Genomic DNA, 19,579 nt, shown 5'->3' on the forward strand with positions numbered 1-19,579 from the left:
CCGCCCCACACACCCTCTACACACCCTCTTTTTTATTCTCCCCCCCCCTTTTTTTTGTGTGTTGTTTGTTTGTTTTCGTAAATAAACAGCTTGCTACTGAGTGAAAGTTCAGAGTTAGGGGGTTGTATCCGAGTGCTCCTTCTGTGAGGCGGGAACATGAACAGCTGTGATGGAGTGTGGGGATCCCTGGAGAAATCCTTGTCCACAGTGAACCAGACACAGGCAGAAGATTCCTTGAGTTAATAGTTAGGGTTTTTTTTTATTTTTAATTTTTTTTTCCTGCCTACTGGGCTGTTTCGTGTGCTCCTACAGCCTCCTGGGATCCCCCATGGCTGTGCTGTGCTTGGTCAGCAGCGCAAAGGCTTCATAGAAGTTCAGAAAACTGACCCTCTCTACCCATTTGATGCTTGAATCAGAAAATTAATTAAAGCCTTTCACCATTTAACCTATATTTGGGTTAGCCTATGCTGTGTGGTATTGGTTATGAGAAGGACTTTCTGTGGGGTGAGTTACTTGATGGCGAAGCCCATGATGTGCGGCTCGATGGGCGTCCAGGGCAGCGCGACGCGGACGTGCCGGACGCTGAGCTCCGAGAACGCGGCCTCTTCCAGGTCCCTCCAGATCTCCCTCGTCAGGCAACACCCGGCGAAGAGGAGCTTCCAAGTCGGGTGGTAGATCTGCTGCCAAAAATACTTCCAGCTGGAGTGGTCGGCGGCCACGTGCTCTAAGAAATAGAAGGCGCCTCCCTGGGGAAAACAAAGTTGTTTCAGAGAGTGGCCCTGAGTGCTGGCGGGAGCTGGGGCTCTTTGGTTTGGAGGAGACTGAGGGGTGACCTCGTTAATGGTTATAAATATATAAAGCGTGAGTGTCAGGAGGATGGAGCCAGGCTCTTCTCGGTGATATATGGTTGGAGGCCGTTTGGAGAGCAGTGTAGGGGAAAGGGAGCTGGGGGTCCTGGGGACAGCAGGGTGACCATGAGCCAGCACTGGGCCCTTGTGGCCAGGAAGCCAATGGGACCTGGGGTGGGTTAGAAGGGGGTGGTCAGTAGGTCAGAGAGGTTCTCCTGCCCCTCTGCTCTGCCCTGGTGAGACCACACCTGGAATATTGTGTCCAGTTGTGGCCCCTCAGTTCCAGCAGGACAGGAACTGCTGGAGAGAGTCCAGCGCAGCCACCAAGATGCTGGAGGGAGTGGAGCATCTCCCGTGTGAGGAAAGGCTGAGGGAGCTGGGGCTCTGGAGCTGGACAAGAGGAGACTGAGGGGGGACTCATTCCTGGGGATCAGTATGGAAAGGGGGAGTGTCAGGAGGATGGAGCCAGGCTCTTCTGGTGACAACCAGGGACAGGACAAGGGGCAGTGGGTGCAAACTGGAACACAGGAGGTTCCGCTTAAATCTGAGCAGAAACTTGTTCCTGGTGAGGGTGGCAGAGCCTGGCCCAGGCTGCCCAGGGGGTTGTGGAGTCTCCTTCTCTGCAGACATTCCAACCCGCCTGGTTCCTGTGTAACCTCATCTGGGTGTTCCTGCTCCATGGGGGGATTGCACTGGATGAGCTTCCCAGGTCCTTCCAACCCCTGACATTCTGGGATTCTGTGACACTGATCTGAACCCTCCGTCCCCCTCTTCAAACACCGACCCCACGTGTGCGGTTCGCTCACTGGTCTCTGTTCTCCCACCCTTTCCTCACCCGCTTTTCACTCTGGTGTCCATTGGAATGAACATAAGCAGACAACTTGCAAAGACTGAAAATGCCTACTGAAAGAGCATGCAGGCTGTACCTATTATTTGATATTACTTTTAAAATAATTTCTTGTCTTTTTGCCTCAAATGCAGTTGCTAGGATGTTGTTTGTTTCAAAGGAAACTAACAGAAATGTATTAATCCTACTGAGACTCATCAGTTTTTACAACCCAGCGCATCGTCTTGAAAATACCATTTCAAAGTCCATAGCAAAAATACCCCAACAAAACAGCTTTTTAAATCTTTAGCTTGATTAGTATCCTCCAGGGAATGAAGGTGTTTAGACTGATCTGCTCACACAGGTCGATCAGCCCCAGTTTTAAGAGGCTCGAGCAGTTTATTTGAAACGCAGACTCCTGATCAGAGCTTCCCACCCTGAGCACATCTGGTGTGTGCAGGGGGGGGACGGCACCACGGAACCGCTTCTGCTTTAAACGATAGAACGGAATTACTTATCAATTTAGTAGCAGTTCTATGTGAATTTTTGGCTTTGACTTACAGGACAAACTGACTTGTGTGTTGCTGCTTTGTACCATTTAGCCGTGCAGAGTGGTTGTAGGGAAGTAAACCAAGTGTGGTGTGTAAGCTCAGAAACAACTTTTAAAAGTTTTGGTTTGCTTTTCTTTTGGAAGAGGTGACAAAGGTAATAATGAAACGTTGTACTGGGATACTCACGGGCCGCAGCACTCGCAGCACCTCCCTGAGCACGGCGCTCACGTCGCGCACGGAGCAGAGGACCAGGGTGCAGACCACGGCGTCCACGGAGCCGCTGGGCACCACGTGCAGGTCTTCCCCAGCGGCCTCCAGGAACCGCTCGTAGCGGAGGTGCTGGTTCTTGCTCATGCTCTTCGAAAGGCCTTGCTGGAAGTTGGGGTTGATGTCGGTGCACGTGACTCTGCAGCCCGGCGGGTAGAACTGGAAGTTGACGCCATAGCCGGTCCCGATCTCCAGCAGCTTCAGCTCTCCCGAGGGGCTCGTAAAGTCGGGGAGGTTACGGAAAAGCTCCTGCTTGTGCTTCTTGGCTTTCCGCTCGTGAATTGCACAAAGCTTCTCTAAGAAGAAAGGAAAAAATACCTTCTTGCAGAAAGGCTCCCATATGCCCAGGAAGGCCAGCAGGTAGATGGGCATGGCCAGCAGCGCCAGGCAGGCGCGCAGGCACAGCACGCTGGCCGCCGGCATCCCCGGCGCGGGGCAGAGCGTCCGTTCTGAGCTAAACTAACTCTTCTGTGCGTTAAAACCTTGGAAATTCAGGCAGAGCTGCATTCGTGTGCTTGCCGTGTTCCTCTTCAGTGTGTTCAGCTCCTGGCACCGATCTGGTGGCTTTAAAGCTGGTTTCAAAGGCAGGGAAGGGAGCAGCCGGACTGCATACCAAAGAGGGACGGGGCGTCCCAGCTTCGGCACAGGACGAGCTCCCAGTCCCTTATGTAACGGGCGAGCTGAATAGAACAACTTTGTGTGTAACCACTGGCAAAATGCCACAAAACGTCCTCATTTGGTGTTTGGTGGTTTCAGGTTACTGAACATATCTCTTAAAGCCACCGCGTGGTGTTTTTAGTGGACCAGAGGAATTGTATTTGAACTCTGGGTTTGCTGCAGGCATTTCGTTAGGAATTGGATCAACATTTCATTTAAAACGCATTTGTAAGAGTTAACGTACCTCCCTGTTGTAATTAGCTGGATAAGCTGGTCTGTGACATGGTCTGTGCTCTCTGTGCGACAGCAGTTTTCAGTCTTTGCACTTTGTGGACACCAAAAACACTTTCAAATGCACATTCCGGCTCCTTTGCAGTGAATGAACTTGCTTTGCTTGTTGTGTTTGGCAGGAATCATGAAACAGAGAGAAACAATTGGTTAATTCTGTATCATCTGCGTAAAGTATATGGCTCCGTTTTATTAACTTTGTAAGCTTGAGTCAGCAACTTTGCAGCCACCAGCGCTTGGTAGCCATGTGGATCAACCCCTACATTAATTGAGCAGAGCATTAATTGCTCTGCTCCAGGTGAGTCTAGTGCGGGGAAAGGAGGGGACTCAAATCCCTAGTGAAGACGGTTCTGTTGTGAACCGTATTGGAGAGTTTTTGTTTCCTCTTGAGCGATAGGTTGTCCCATGAGTTGCCTCCTCCCTCTAGTGGTAATAAAGTGACTATAAAATCCAGCATTGAGCAGCATCGTTATTAAACTGCTTTATTAATGAACTCTATCACGCCTTCATACCTCCACCTTGTGGCAGCTGCATTTCAGAAATAAAGACGAACAACAGGAATTACTTTCTGCGTGGATTAGTTGGGTGTGTATGGGGCACAAAATAGAGTCATTAGTACATTATTATAATCTGCGTCGGGTTTTGGTTCCTTGCCGCGATACTGCGGGAAAGCGCCGGAAAGGTGAACGGTGGCCGGGGCAGCAGCACCTGCGCCTGGTGTCCCGGGGGTGCACTGGAAAACATTCCTAATGAATTAACTGGGAAACAGTTCTCATGAACCTCCCGGCCTTGACAGAGACCTCTTGAAGGTGTGATCTGCATTGGAGGGAGAGTGGAAAATGAAGGGTCTAAGCACAGGAAAAATGTGTCAGTATAGGGGCTCTGAGGACGAGGCTCATCTAGTAACAGCGTTTTATATGTATTTTGCGTATCAGTTTTGTGGTGCCGTGTCACCACGTGTGCCGTGCACACTCGCTGCACGTTCGCCGCATGCTCGTGGCACACTTACCGCATGATTGACTGGACGATTGGGTAGTGAGGTGACTGGGAACTGGCTGGAGGGAAGAAGCCAGAGAGTCGTGGTCAATGGGCAGAGTCCAGTTGAGGCCTGGATCCAGTGCAGTGCCTCAGGGGCAGTGCTGGGGCTGGTATTGTTCAATATATTCATCAACGATTTGGAGGAGGGAATAGAGTGACTGTCAGCAAGTTTGCTGGTGACACCAAGCTGGGAGGAGTGGTGACACTGGAAGCTGTGCTGCCATCAGAGACCTGGACAGGCTGGAGAGCTGGGCGGGAACAATTTAATGAAATAGAACAAGGGCAAGTGCAGAGTCTTGAATGTGGGCAGGAACAACCCCAGGTTCAGTGTAAGTTGGGAATGAGCTATTAGAGAGCAGTGTAGGGGAAAGGGAGCTGGGGGTCCTGGGGACAGCAGGGTGACCATGAGCCAGCACTGGGCCCTTGTGGCCAGGAAGCCAATGGGACCTGGGGTGGGTTAGAAGGGGGGGGTCAGTAGGTCAGAGAGGTTCTCCTGCCCCTCTGCTCTGCCCTGGGGAGACCACACCTGGAATATTGTGTCCAGCTGTGGCCCCTCAGTTCCAGCAGGACAGGGAACTGCTGCAGAGAGTCCAGCGCAGCCACCAAGATGCTGGAGGGAGTGGAGCATCTCCCGTGTGAGGAAAGGCTGAGGGAGCTGGGGCTCTGGAGCTGGACAAGAGGAGACTGAGGGGGGACTCATTCCTGGGGATCAAGATGGAAAGGGGGAGTGTCAGGAGGATGGAGCCAGGCTCTTCTGGTGACAACCAGTGACAGGACAAGGGGCAGTGGGTGCAAACTGGAACACAGGAGGTTCCACTGAAATCTGAGAAGAAACTTGTTCCTGGTGAGGGTGGCAGAGCCTGGCCCAGGCTGCCCAGGGGGTTGTGGAGTCTCCTTCTCTGCAGACATTCCAACCCGCCTGGTTCCTGTGTAACCTCATCTGGGTGTTCCTGCTCCATGGGGGGATTGCACTGGATGAGCTTCCCAGGTCCTCCCAACCCCTGACACTCTGTGACTCTGTGGTGATCGCCTCTCCCAGCAACCTAGATATTGCTTTATCTATGGGTGATATAGAGCTTGTGAAGAACATCGTCCACTTGTGTAACAACAGGATTGCACCCACCATTAAGTATTTTAGACTATAGTTTAAATTCCAAGGTCGTCCCAGCTACCGACCGTTGTTTGGCTCCGTGCGCGATGCCCGTTCCAGCCGGGTGTGATTGCAGGAGCACAGGCCCCGTGCGCTTTGCACAGGATTTGATCCCTGTCTGCAAACCTGGGGACTGAGGAGGCAACTTGGAGTTTACAAAGGGAGGCGAGGGCTGGAATGGTGAAATAAGGAAAAGGCAGTATCCTTATCAAGCATATTTTATATTATGTTCTGTACAGAGCTGCTGTGTGCTCCTTAAAGAGCCAGCGCCGCGTCTTGATTGTTCACGTCGAGAATTACCTTCCTTCGGTTGCCTGAGTTCTGGGTGTTTTCATTCTCTTTTAACCCCAGCAAGGGGTTTATGGTTTCCATGAGCTGTTTTTACTGGCTTTGCTGGTGCTTGCAGTGGCTGCGGTTGCAGGGTTGCTCTGCTTCGCCCGGCAGCGTTCGTTTGGAAACACTTTTGGACCCCAGTGTGCTCATTTTCGGAGCGTTCCCTTCGACCTGCGGGACGATGAACTGGACAATGGCTGCAAAAATACGACTCTGTGTAGGGATTATGCTGAACTCTGTGGATCGAGGCTGTGCCAGGACCGCAGAGGTCATTAGGAACTTGGGTTTTGTCACACTCCCTCATTTCCCTCCCTCTCCGGCACCTTCACTGGGTGCAGCACCATGTGCTTCAAGCTGCTGGCACCCTTAGCTATTTTTTCTTATGTTATTTGAGTGACCTTTCACGTTTGGACCCTTAAACACTCTGTATTTGGGAGCTGCTCTCCTGTTTCTCAGCACTTTGTTATCAGTGGATTCTTTTTCTTACATTTCAGTGGGTTACTCTCCACGTATCTCCCATCTGCTGGAAATTTAAGCCTTAGTGACAACAAGGTCCAGTTTGGACTGAAAACTTCTCAGAATCTGTAGCTTGATTTAATACGGAGTTGCTTTTGATTGGTTATGGCTTGACATACCACACTTCATCGGTTGCGTCTGCCCTTGTGTTACAGCAGCGCAGCCCCATACAAGTCAGCGATGTAACCTGGGCGGGTTTGGTTCCTGTGTCATTTCTAAAGCAAAACTCCCAGTGCACAGAGATTGAAAACTCTGCAAAGAGGACATTTCTGCAAGGGGATGCTTTTTATTTTCTAACCTAATAACAGTGTTTCAGGTTGTTCTTTCAGCAGCACGGGCAATGGAGAAGAACTACACAACAGTAAAAATTGGCGTGAAATTATAGGCATAAATTCTATGTATAAAGGAGGAGTTGTCTCTTAACTGAAAAAGGGTAACTTGGGTCAATTATTAGCACTCTTATTCACTATTTTACTGGAAAAAACAAGAAACGTGCATTTCCGATGGGGTTGTAGCTGAGGACAGTGTTCCATAGGAAATTCCCAGCTCTTCAGTGGGCTCTGCAGCTCCCAGAAAAGGACCTTTGGGAAGAATCTACCGGTGCAGTGGTGATTAGAAGGAAGAAGCCAACACCGTGCTCAGATGTATCGGACGTAGACGTAAATGTCATTTTGGCACTTTATTTCCTTTGTAAAATCTTAGTGTTTCCATATAGCGCGGGAACGAGGTCACAGAGCTCTTCTTGGCGATGCAATCTGTGATGTGCGTGGCCATTGGAAGTTTCAGCTTATCCTGAAACTTATATATATATATATATATATATATATATATGTATGTGTACCTGGTAGAAGTCTTCCTTTTGCTCTCTTGATCTGTCACAGGTCGCACCGTGTGTTTTTTAAGGGATTTTTGCGCTTATTTCCACAGCCTGTTCTTCGTGGATGGTAAATCAGACTGAGGTGAAACTCTGCCCTGAGCAAAGTTCGACCCGATCCTTAGAAATTGTTGGTTTGAGCCCCAGTCCCTCGGTTTGCTGCCGGTGGGGGCTCGGTGGTACCGGTACCGGCTGGGCAGGCCCCGCTCCTCCCTGGGCGACCGGCGCGGCTCAACAAAGCTCGGCTTAACCTGGCGGCAGCGCTCCGGGCGGGAAGCGCCGGGTGGCCTCCCCGCCCAGACGGGGCTCAGCTCCGTGGGCAGCGGCCCCTCCTGGGGTGGGGGATCCCCGGGGCTGTGGCGGTTTTGTAGGGTTCGGTTCCCGCGCTCCCCCCGCAGCCGCGCGGGAGTTTTGGCGCGCTCCGTGCGCCCCCTGGCGGCGCGGCGGGGCGGGGCAGGGGGCGGGGGGGGCGCGGGCAGCGCAGGCAGCGCAGCCACCAAGATGGCGACAACCGCAGTTCCTCCTGCAGCTCCCCCACCTCCGCAGTCCAGCAACGCCTTGCGGGAGACGCGCTAAGTGCAGCGGCCACAGTAAGTTGCGGCCCCGGCGCGGGGGCTCCCAGCCTGTGCTCCCCGGCTTTTTAATTTATTTGGTTTTAATTCATCCCCCCCACCCCGGGCGGGGGCTTTGCCGCAGAGCGGTTTTCCAGCAGCTCTTGGCTTGCGTGGGGAGCGCTCTGTGGTGCAGCCCGGAGCCGGCTGGGGGGCCGGGGGAACCCCCGCCCCAAATCCGCCTGCAGTGAGGGGGGGCCCCGGCAGCCTCTCCCCTCCCCACCCTGCGGAGGAGACTTCGCCCGTTCGCTCAGGGAGGGGGTACCGAGGTGTCCCCGCTGCTCTCCCCATCACCGCCGCCCTCCCGGCTCCGCGGGGTCCCGGGGCTGCCCCACCGGGGAGGGTCCATCCTCCGGTGCCCCCGCTCCGGCCGAGCTCCCCCGGGAAGTCGGGGGGTCCCAGCCCCCAACCGGCCGCGGCCCCGGGTCCGCGGCCCCCGGCCGGTGCCGGGAGGGGGGATCTCCCGCTGCACCCCCGGGCCCGGAGTTCCCTTTGGGCACCTTCCCCACCCCCCCCAGCTCGGGGGGCGCTCGGGCCCCTTCTCCCAGGCCCTAAATTGGGGGCTGTGCTCTTTGTCTGCATTGTGGGGAGGGAGAGCCGGAGTTCTCCTGTCCCTTCCCCCCGCAGCCCTCGCTGCAGAGCCGGTCCGGCCTCCACCCCCCGGTCAGCATCCCCAGCCTCGCTGCCAGGGGAGGGGGCAACTTGGAGTTTTGTGGGGGAGATGGACGGGGGGGCTTTGAAGCTCCATCCCGACCCAGATGTTGGCATCGCGGTTTGCGCTCTTGCTTCGTCCCACCGCACAGACTTGGGGGGAATGCTGAGGGCAGTTTTATGTGTTTTTCCTTCCTGGGGAGAGGGAATTGCATGTTCACAAGCTTTTTTTCTATTAAAAATCTGGGTGTCTTCCTCCCCTCCCCCCCCCCCTCCCCCCCTCCGCTCCTTTCTGGTGCAAACGCTGCCCAGCTGATGTGGGGGTGGGGAAGCTGGAAGATGCTCCACAGCAGAAGCTGCAGATGATCCAAGGCAAAGTCTGAAAGTCCGTGGGGAAGGGGAGCGCGTGTGAGCGGAAAGCCGGGGCGCGAGGAGCCGCGGGGCCCGCGCTGCGGTTCGGAGGGGGATCCCGGCTGCGGTAGGTCCGTGTGTGCCGGGGATGGGCAGGAGATCCCGGGAGATCTGCCCAGGTGGGGCCGGTTTCTGGGGTGCTGGTTGTACCTCTTTATCATGTAACCTGGGAGCACTGCAGCATTCCACCCCCACCCGTGACCCCTATGTCCTCATTTCACACTGGGGAGGGTTTAATGATGGGGAACGAGGGTGTTGTAGGAGCCCGACGGCCCCTCCGGAGGTGAGAAGGGAGCGGGCATTACATCAGTTGTGTCCGCACGGGCGGTGGTGCCGGGTCCCGCTCCGGCGGGAGGGGACGGCGAAATATTCTCGCATGGGAATCCCTATTTTTCCATCTGTGTTGGTGGCGGATGCTCTTCTCAAAGGAGCTCGTGGTGCTGGGGGGTCACCAACCCCAACGGCGGCTGTTGGGGAACAGCCCGGGGGGGCGAGTCCTCTGGTGTTCCCGGTCAGGACGGCGGTGCCGGGAACAGCCGCGCTGGAGCCGCTTCCCGAGCAGCCGGTTCCCGGTACCACCCCCCTAGAGCCAGGGCCCCTCAGGACCCCCTCCCTCCCATCTCACCATTTTTCGGGTTCGGTTATGTAAATTTGGGGAAGCGGTTCGTCACCTATAAATAGCCGCCGGTGCTGTAAGCGACCGGAGAGGAGTTGATGCGTTTTAGGGTAATAATGGAGCGGTCGGTGCTCGCAGCAGCGCCCGTTAATGCGCTTTTCCGTGCGGTGAAATGCCAGGCCTCTCGGAGCTCAGCCGCTCGTGTTTCCCATCTGCCGTGTGTTTAGAAAGTCCCTGTTCTTACGTGTGGGGACGATTAAATAAAACGATTTACCCGCAAGAATGTTTAAATAAAATGATTATCATGATTATGATTAACAAATTAAAACGATTAACGGCGTGACCAAAGGGCTACTCAATCCTTTTTTACACGTTTACAGTGTCATTCACCCTGGGTGAGAGGACCTGGACCTGTTACAAAGAATTTAACCAGTTATATAAGCCGATACGTATGGCTCGTATCTAGATCATGGTATAGATATTGTACTGCTCAGTGGAACGGGTCTAATTATGTGACTGTTTTGTGACCAGAGGGGGGAAGCTGCATTTCTAATGCACAGGAGAGTGATTGCGTATTGCAAGGAATTGAGCGTGGCTGGACTTGATTCTCCGCTAAAGGTGGTGAAATAAAACGGAAACAAAGTCAGCGCAGAGTGAAAATTAAGCGGCTTGAATATCCAAATTGTAGCATTATCCTCCTTTCTGTTGCTGTGTCCGCGTCCCTCGGTGGGTTTGCTGGGCTTGTTCAGCAGCTTTTTCATGACGATGAACTTTCCGCGTCGGTTGGTCCGTCCTGTTTGTCAATGGCCGCGGTGCCGCGTTCTGCCCATTCACCATCGATCGGCCGCGACTGCCATTGACAGCAACAAATACCCCGGGATCGATCAGTTATCGTTGTGTGCAAAATAAATGGTTGGGGTTAAAGCAGATGTGATGAAATAACAAAAGCAAAGCGCCGGAGTTGGGAATGAGGGTGGGGAAAATAATCTGGGAAACCACAGAGAGGAAATTGCGTGCGGTGGCTCCTGTTAGTGGAGCAGAGAGCTTGTCAGCGTCGGGCTGTTGGCTTAAGAGGGGCTCGGATATAACCAAAATCTCACATCTTCCCCTTATGGTTCATTATTTCACATGTGTGCAGAGGGGACGGTCGTGAAGCTGGAGAATAAAATAAAGAAGAGGTGGGTTCCTGCTGCAGAATCACAGAATGGACTGGGTTGGAAGAGCCCTCAGAGACCATCCAGTCCAACCCTTGGTCCAACTCCAGTCCATTGACTAGATCATGGCACTAAGCGCCATGTCCAATCTCAGTTTAAAAACCTCCAGGACGGTGAGTCCAGCACCTCCCTGGGCAGCCATTCCAATCCTGACCACTCTCTCTGCAAAGAATTGCTTTCTAATCTCCAGCCTCAGCTTCCCCTGGCAGAGTTTAAGCCCATGGCCCCTTGTCCTATTGCTGATGCCTGGGAGAAGAGCCCAATCCCCACCTGGCTAGAACTGCCCTTCAGGTAGTTCTAGAGAGTGCTGAGCTCAGCTCTAAGCCTCCTCTTCTCCAGACTAAACAAGCCCAGCTCCCTCAGCCTCTCCCCATAGGGCTTGTGTTCAGTCCCTTCCCCAGTCTTGTTGCTCTTCTCTGCACCCGCTCCAGCACTTCAATGTCTTTCCTGAGCTGAGGGGCCCAGAACTGACCACAACACTCCAGGTGTGGCCTCCCCAATGCAGAGCACAGGGGAAGGATCACTGCCCTGGTCCTGCTGACCATGCTGGTTTGGATACAGGACAGGACACCATTGGCCTTCTTGGCCACCTGGGCACACTGTTGGCTCCTGTTGAGCTTCCTGTCCATTAGTCCCCCAGGTCCCTTCAAAACCCTCCCTGACACCAGCTGGGATTCCAGGCTTTGGGTCTTCTGGCTTAGGAAAGCCTGGGTTTAAATCCTGTTAGAGGAACTTCTGCCTCCTCTTCCCTCCGTCTTGTCCTGCAAACACCTCTTATTCCTGCTCAATGGAGCACATCGGCATACGGGGTATCAAAGTGCAGCCGGTAGGGACTGGACTGTAGCAAAATTATGAAAATTGCTCCTTTCTGTAAAAAAAAAGGTCTTAAATAGCAAGATTTTTGCATTTTGAAATGGCTGAAAGTCCCATTCTGTGTTAGTTTTGCTGCAGAAGGTGTGAGGAGTTTATCAACAAAGTGTTTAGGGAAGATCTTTTAAAAGCCAACCAGCAGTAACATGTTCACTGTTGAGTAGCGTATAATGTGTTGTGAGCTTTACAGCGAGCAGCCTTAAATTTACATAAATAAAACCTTCATTTTGTTTCCCCTTGGTATGTATACACAATCACTTATTTTTATTAGAACTCCCATATGGATTTTAAAAGCAAATGAAATCCACATGCGTTGATTTGGGGCGTGCTCTGAAACCATCGCGCTTGCCCCGAGGTGAGAGGTGGGATCGGAAGCTCCGACTTTGGGGCAAACTCTGGAATATCTGGCGCTTCTGGCGCTGGGTTTTGGGGAATAACGCTTGAAAACCAGGGCAGTTGAAGCTAATCACAAATAGCTCATGTGTGTCTGGCCCAGGCAGGAGTTGTTTCTGTAGCAAGAATATTGTCGTTCTGCAGACAGGAAGGATCAAAAGTTGTCTGCATTTCCAGGCATGTTCTGTGGAAATCAAGAGGTGTCAGTGCTCAGTATCGTTAAAAATCGGGCTGGTTCTAAGGGCTGAACTCTGGATCCCTGCTCCTTAGGCCATTTGTGTGGATTTCACCCACCTTAGTGATTCAATGGGATTTAAGTGATGCACAGGTCCTTTATATATTTGTACCCAGGGGGGAAAGTGCTCTGGAAACATGGGGCTAAGTGAGAAATGCTGCTATTCCAATGCTGCTCCAGTGGCGTTTCCAGCAGGTGAACTTTTTATTGAGTGGTGAAATCAGTGGTGTTAAAACCATTAGGAATGGTTGAATTGCCACATCTGCATCTTTTGTGAGATGTTGGGGGGGGTGAGGTTTGTCTGATCAGAGGGGGGATGTGCGGGGTAGTGAGAAAAGGTGATGAAGACAACGTAACTGGAGACGTGGGGCTGTGTGGACATCATGAGGTTCAAGGCCAAGTTCAAGGTCCTGCCTGTGGGTCGGGCAACCCCCGGTGTCCATCCAGGCTGGGATGGGGGATGCAGAACAGCCCTGTAGGGATTTGGGGTGCTGGGGGTCGTAGATGGGACATGAGCCGGTAATGTGCTGGCACTAGATCAGCGGTACCCTGGGCTGCATCCCCAGCCCCGTGGGCAGCAGGTGGAGGGAGGGGATTGTCCCCTCTGCTCCGCTCTGTGAGACCCCCCGGGCACCGCGTCCAGCTCTGGGGTCCTGAGCACAGGACAGACCTGGACCTGCTGGAGAGGGGCCAGAGGAGCCGCAGAAATGATGCGAGGCTGGAGCAGCTCTGCTGGGAGGAACGGCTGAGAGAGTTGGGGTGTTCAGCTGGGGAAGAGAAGCTCCGGGGAGACCTTAGTGCGGCCTTTCAGTGCTTAAAAGGGGCCTGAAGAAAGGTGGGGACAGACTTTTGAGCAGGGCCTGTTGAGATAGGACAAGGGGGGATGGTTTTAATCCAAAGGAGGGGAGATTAGGACAACAAAGGCGCTGAAGGGAGTGGAGCATCTCCCGTGTGAGGAAAGGCTGAGGGAGCTGGGGCTCTGGAGCTGGACAAGAGGAGACTGAGGGGGGACTCATTCCTGGGGATCAAGATGGAAAGGGGCAGTGTCAGGAGGATGGAGCCAGGCTCTTCTGGTGACAACCAGTGACAGGACAAGGGGCAGTGGGTGCAAACTGGAACACAGGAGGTTCCACTTAAATCTGAGCAGAAACTTGTTCGTGGTGAGGGTGGCAGAGCCTGGCCCAGGCTGCCCAGGGGGTTGTGGAGTCTCCTTCTCTGCAGACATTCCAACCCGCCTGGTTCCTGTGTAACCTCATCTGGGTGTTCCTGCTCCATGGGGGGATTGCACTGCATGAGCTTTCCAGGTCCCTTCCAACCCCTGACACTCTGGGATTCTGGGATTCAGGCTGGATAAAAGGCAATTGTTGTCCTGAGGGTGGTGAGAGCCTGGCCCAGGTTGGCCAGAGAGGTGGTAGATGAACCATCCCTGGAGACATCCCAGGCCAGGCTGGACGGGGCTCTGAGCACCCTGAGCTGCTGAAGATGTCCCTGCTCATGGCAGGGGTGGGTAAGGTGACATTTGAAGGTCCCTTCAACCCAAACTATTCTGTGATTCCATGAACTCATAAGGAAAGCCCAGGCCTGCATGGGCTGAATTCCAGAACATTGCAGAAATTCTGAAAACTGTTGTGTGAGAGGAGAGAACTGGAAGGGGGCTATTTGTTGTCCTCATTTTCATATTTGCACCATTTATAATCATACCACAACATCACATGAATTCCTCCCGAATTATTTTACATTGCATAATTATTGTACAGAGTAACTGTTACCTTGCTCCTATTTTATGCGTCGCCGATAGGCTGAGTGAACTGAACACGGAATTAAATTCAAGTTAGTGCCTTAACTATTGCACGGTAACTATTTTGGATCATTCCTTGGTTAGAAATTGTGCTTTCAGAGGGGAAGCTCAAGCGCTGCACTTGAACTTGTGTCATCTGGACGAGTCTCCATGTTCCCAGGTGATAAACACCAGTTGCCTTCGGGTAACGGCGAACAGGGATTCGCTGTCTTTTTGTCCTTCTAACTCACTAAGTGACACTAAAGAAGTTGTGGTGCTGCTGGTAGGGACTGGAAACCCCTGCACTACTACATCTTTTAGTTTCTTAGGTTTTTATTAAAGCATCTTTAAATATTAATACATCTAATACGTTCCTGTTGCTTTGGGTTGCTGCTGAGCTTCTGTCTCCTCCGGACGTTTCCGTTTGGTGGGTGTTCAAGTTCAGTTCTGCAACTTGTATTCCAAGAGCCAAACCCCTTTCTTGCCCTTGAACTTGAGTGTCGAGCGCCCAGGAAGCATCTGCATTATCTTATATAGGATGGGCCAGCGACAAACCCATAGGTGTTGCTTCCAAATGGAAATATCGCCTCTTCCTTCTCCTTCACGGCGTCAAACATGATGCAGAATTCCAGAGGACTGTACAAAATTCACCTCGAAGGGACCGAAAGACGTTCTGTGAACCATCGAATCGCACAAATTAATAAGCAGAGAAATGGATTAAAGCGAAGATATCGCCTCAAAAGTGGTTTTTAATTTATTTTGACAATCAGCCTGAATAATTGACTAGAATATTTCATAATGTACCAGTAAATGGGCTGCTGGGAACACTTAGAAAAAATCATTAAGTCTCAGCAACTGGGCACCTCAGTACAGCGTTGGTATTTTTGATTTCTGGTGTGAAATCTTGGAGTTTTGCGTCTTTACACACGTATTATTTCAACGTGGCCCCAGGGAGCTCCATGTACCAACTGCGGGTGACGGTGACAAGTTCCGGTGTCCCCTGAGGTCCCAGCGCTTCCCATCAGCTCCCAGTCCCCCCGCTGCTTTCCAGCTTGATTGGTCTCAAAATCAAATAACTAGATAGTGCCTGATGTTTTGTGAACACCCTCTAGTAACTGATTTAAATACACACACAAAAAGGGAATGAAAAGCAGCTCACGCTCTCGGTTGTGATTCCTGTAGAGGTTGTGAGTCCTACAGCAGGAAGTTTTACCAAAATAGACCAAGTGGAGCCTGAATTCAACCCAGAAACAGATGTGCTGACGCTCCTGTTGTATGCAGCTGCTTTGGGGCTTTTTATATTATTATTAGTAGTAGTGTTAGTATTATTAGTTTCCTTCCCCTCCCTCCCTCCCTCCCTCCCTCCTTCCTCCTCCTCTTCCTTCCTTCTTCCTCCCTCCTTCCTTCTTCCTCCCTCCTTCCCTTCCTCCCTCCTTCCCTTCCTTCCTCCTCCCTCCCTCCCTCCTTCCTCCTCCTCTTCCTTCCTTCTCCCTCCCTTCTTTCCTCCTCCCTCACTTCCTTCCTCCTCCCTCCCTTCTTTTCTCCTCCCTCCCTCCCTCCCTCCCTTCTTCCTTCCTCCTTCCCTTCCTTCCTCTTCCCTCCCTCCCTTCCTTCCTCCTCCCTCCCTCCCTCCCTTCTTCCTCCCTCCCTTCTTCCTTCCTCCCTCCCTTCTTCCTTCCTCCCTCCCTTCTTCCTTCCTCCCTCCCTTCTTCCTTCCTCCCTCCCTTCTTCCTTCCTCCCTCCCTTCTTCCTTCCTCCCTCCCTTCTTCCTTCCTCCCTCCCTTCTTCCTTCCTCCCTCCCTTCTTCCTTCCTCCTCCCTCCCTTCTTCCTTCCTCCTCCCTCCCTTCTTCCTTCCTCCTCCCTCCCTTCTTCCTTCCTCCTCCCTCCCTTCCTTCCTCTTCCCTCCCTCCCTTCTTCCTTCCTCCCTCCCTCCCTTCTTCCTTCCTCCTCCCTCCCTTCTTCCTTCCTCCTCCCTCCCTTCTTCCTTCCTCCTCCCTCCCTTCTTCCTTCCTCCTCCCTCCCTTCCTTCCTCCTCCTCCTTCTTCCTTCCTCCTTCCTCCTCCCTCCCTTCCTTCCTCCTCCTCCTTCTTCCTTCCTCCTTCCTCCTCCCTCCCTTCCTTCCTCCTCCCTCCCTTCCTCCCTTCCTCCTCCTCCTTCCTTCTTACCATTATTTAGCGGATGTTCATGCTCTCTCAACTTACCCCACTCTTCCCATGAGCACTGAAAACCCTTCCTGGTGAATGCCGACAGACGTTTGAGAAATATCACCGCATCCTCACCTGAAAAAGTGTTGTTATTGAGGTTTTCTTCCCACCGAGACCCCGGTGGATCCTGCGAGCAGAAACCCTTGATACTCCCACCATTTATATATTTTTTAATGAAACAAGCTTTCTGAAATATTGTGTCGATGGCAAAGGTGGAGATTCGGGGTCATGGTGAGAACATCAGAGATACCAAACCTGCTCAGTGGGTCTGAATTAAGGAATTCAATAGACATTACATTAAACGTTCCATCCCCATCCTTTCAGATCAGATCAGGCCTTCCCTCCTGCCTTCACTCTTTCCTTTTTTGTGCCGTGTCCCTGCGCTACTTTGGTTTCTAATTCCAGGCCGTCCATATTTATCTGTGCCATTCAATTAGACCACATCCCCATCGCTGCCGTAGACTTTCACAGTATGTGGGAAATTTGGTAATTAAACGCATGCAAATGCTGCAAGAATAGAATAAATTAATTTCTCCCTAATACTAACACGCTGTTCCGTGATGGTTTTGGAGATAATATGACCAGGACACTGGCTTTGCTTCCCCCTCTTGCCACCTTTTTGAATCTTTATTATTACTCTAGAAACACCCGGTTGGGTTTATATGACAAAATCCCAGGGTAGTTACATAAGGAGAGGGGTTTACATTTGAATTCTTTTGGCTCTAGATAAAACCTGAGATAGAAACAGTGTTTAAATGGACGGGTGCGATGCAGCTTTGGGTCCGGAGCCCTTGGGTGTGTAAACGGTTCAGGAATCACCCGAAACCGCTTGGAGGGGCCATTTAAATACAATGTTGTGGCGTTTGGACCCCCCGGTGCTGAGTGACAGGCTGGGGTGTCCGGGTGCTGGTAGAAAAGGACTCTGTTAAACCCGTGCTGGGCTTGATCATGGAACCCACGGGCCGCTCGATTCGCGGTGTCGGGACGTGCCCGTTGCTGGGGTCGGGAAGCGTGTCCTTAACATGGGACGGTTTCGGTGACCGGTTCTGCCCCGGGAGAACACACAGTGCTCAAAGCCAAGGGCTGGGAAGCCGCTTGGTGGCTGATATGCTAAACCAGCTACATTTTAACGATTCAACCCTGTATTGTAGTTCACAAGGAATTTGAAAGTCATTCTGCTTGCAGAGACTCCTTAATCCCCATTTTGATGCCGTGCGCGTGGCTTAACCGCCGATCTTTTCCCCTCACTAAGCGGCCGTGCGGCGCGGAGCTTTTCGCTTGTTCCCGTGCCGGAACCTCGTGGTTGTTTTGCGTTCCTCTGGGCTTGTGGCCGCGTCGGGCGCGCGGGGCCGCGCTCCCCTGCAGCGCCCACTGCAGTGCTGCCGCACCGGCGGCTCCGGCGCCCCGAGCAGCCCCCGGCAGCTCCGGCGCCCCGAGCAACCCCCGGCGCCTCGGCAGTGCTGTTTGTTCTCAGCTTGCTCGAGCGAGGCTTCGGCAAAAGGTGCCGAGGGTTTGGAGGCGGCTGGATGGGGTGAAACGGAGCCTCGGAGTAACTCGTGCGTTATAGAAATGTAACTTGCAGGCGTTGCCGTTGCGCTCGGCGAGAGGCTTTTACAATCGCTGCGTTCTTAGGGCTTGAGAATGAATAGAAACCATGGTAATTAGATAGATGCGAGAGGAAAGGGTGAGATTTGACCTCCTGGAGCGGAGATGTGACCCCACCGGGGTCCAGTCCTGGGGATGCCCATGTCATTAAGGAAACTGCTCATTAACTACCATAATTAACATCTGGTAGGACGCGAAGGAGCATCTTTTTCAGAACTCAGCGTGTGGGGTGCGTGTTGGCCCCAAGTTTCCCCTTGTGTTACGCACATTAAGAGAAGCACTTTGCTAAACCTCGTTAGCTGGGGGAGGAACGAGCCGCCCTCATTACATGAGGCCGAACACCCTGACCCTGGGATAGGCCTGACTTGGAATTTTTAGCTAATATCAATTTTTTAGCTAATACTAATTTTTAATCTAATAATCAGTTTTTATCTAATAATGTTTCGATCTAATAATCAGTTTTTATCTAATAATGTTTCGATCTAATAATCAGTTTGCTAGAGAGCAATGGTTGGTAGAATAACTTCCGCGGGTAAGCGCTGCTTTGGATAAAATTGCTTTTGAGAACCATTTCTGTCGTCAAGTAGAGTTTGTGTTTAGGAGATCGGGGCGTTGGGGATCCGGGTCTGTGTGTCCGTCTGTCTGTGGTGTAAAACAGCGAAGGGCAAGGACGGGGAAACAGGTAATAATGGGGGGGACAGGATGGAATGGGCAGGGACGAGCAGGTTCCCGCAACGTCCAGCACTTGATGCGCATCTGCCCGTAGCTCATATGGGGACTGAAAAGCATCAATTCTGCTTTTCTGACTCCGGGAGGACTTGAAGAGCCTTTGGATCTTCCTCGCTTTCCGCTTTTCCGTCTGTTTTTTGCAGCGATTGACGTTGTCCCTTTGCTCTTTGCCCCTGTAGAGCTGACCTGTCCGGGGAGCGCCACCACTAAAGAAGCTGCTGCAGGATGAAAAGATGGCAGCGCGGCTGCTCGCACCACCAGGCCCCGATAGTTTTAAACCCTTCACTCCGGAATCTCTGGCTAACATCGAGAAACACATCGCGGAGCTAAAAAAGAAGCAGCGCCCAAAGCAAGACAGCAGCCACCGCGACGACGATGAAGACAGCAAACCAAAACCAAACAGTGACCTCGAGGCGGGGAAGAATTTGCCTTTCATCTACGGGGACATCCCCAAAGGCCTGGTTGCTGTTCCGCTGGAGGACTTTGACCCTTATTACATGACCCAGAAAGTGAGTCTGCAAGAAAGACGTCGCTAAACCGCCTGTTTCGTGGGAAATCGCAGGTTTGGGTGTGGGTTGAGTAGAAGGCAAAGAATGGAGGCGCTGGATGGGGCTCGTTTGGTTTGCTTTATGTTTTTCTTTGAGGTTTAATAGGGGTGATATGATGGATCTTTAAGCACCTGAGTTAGGAGAACAAGGTCTGGAAACTGAAAATAGATCAAGTTGTGCTAATGTGCCCATTTTAACCATGAGGGCAATAAGCGTCATTTCATTACAGGATGATGGTGACTGTTTTAAGTATGTATGTCATTACTGGCATGGAATTCAGTCTGCATTTGACCGTGATGAAGCAGTGGGATACGGAATCATGACAGAAAAGCAGTGAGATAAACTAATGAACTTGCTTTCATTTCA

General features: G+C 52.3%; 2 protein-coding genes across 6 annotated transcripts in view; one reads left to right on the forward strand and one right to left on the reverse strand.

Moving 5' to 3' along the window:
• Positions 1-61: 61 nt before the first annotated feature.
• On the reverse strand, positions 62-3,190 carry TMT1A (thiol methyltransferase 1A). The gene is made up of 2 exons (XM_005507877.3): positions 2,412-3,190; positions 62-746 (listed from the first exon to the last, which is right to left on the reverse strand). Exons 1-2 carry the CDS (start codon positions 2,913-2,915, stop codon positions 510-512), a joined length of 741 nt encoding a protein of 246 aa, XP_005507934.2. The 5' UTR covers positions 2,916-3,190; the 3' UTR covers positions 62-509.
• Positions 3,191-7,784: 4,594 nt separating this feature from the next.
• The window catches only part of SCN8A (sodium voltage-gated channel alpha subunit 8), a 61,002-nt gene continuing 49,207 nt past the window's right edge, over positions 7,785-19,579 (forward strand). For 2 of the 5 annotated variants that reach the window (XM_065043628.1, XM_065043629.1), the window contains exons 1-2: positions 7,785-7,938; positions 18,845-19,174. In XM_065043628.1, the coding sequence (XP_064899700.1) occupies positions 18,899-19,174 (276 nt within the window). In that variant the 5' untranslated portion in view covers positions 7,785-7,938; positions 18,845-18,898. Of the gene's footprint in view, positions 7,939-9,069; positions 9,089-18,844; positions 19,175-19,579 lie in introns of those variants that run through there. The other 3 variants (XM_065043633.1, XM_065043630.1, XM_065043632.1) reach the window with 3 other exon arrangements.

Source organism: Columba livia, chromosome 29 (genome assembly GCF_036013475.1).
Source record: "Columba livia isolate bColLiv1 breed racing homer chromosome 29, bColLiv1.pat.W.v2, whole genome shotgun sequence".
In the NCBI taxonomy this organism is placed as follows: domain Eukaryota; kingdom Metazoa; phylum Chordata; class Aves; order Columbiformes; family Columbidae; genus Columba; species Columba livia.

Excerpts from the sequence above, each read along its gene's own strand:
- TMT1A (XM_005507877.3), bottom strand. The coding sequence starts at position 2,915 with ATGCCGGCGGCCAGCGTGCTGTGCCTGCGCGCCTGCCTGGCGCTGCTG. Across the intron at positions 747-2,411 it reads TGCTGCGAGTGCTGCGGCCC|GGAGGCGCCTTCTATTTCTT; the intron begins GTGAGTATCCCA and ends TGTTTTCCCCAG.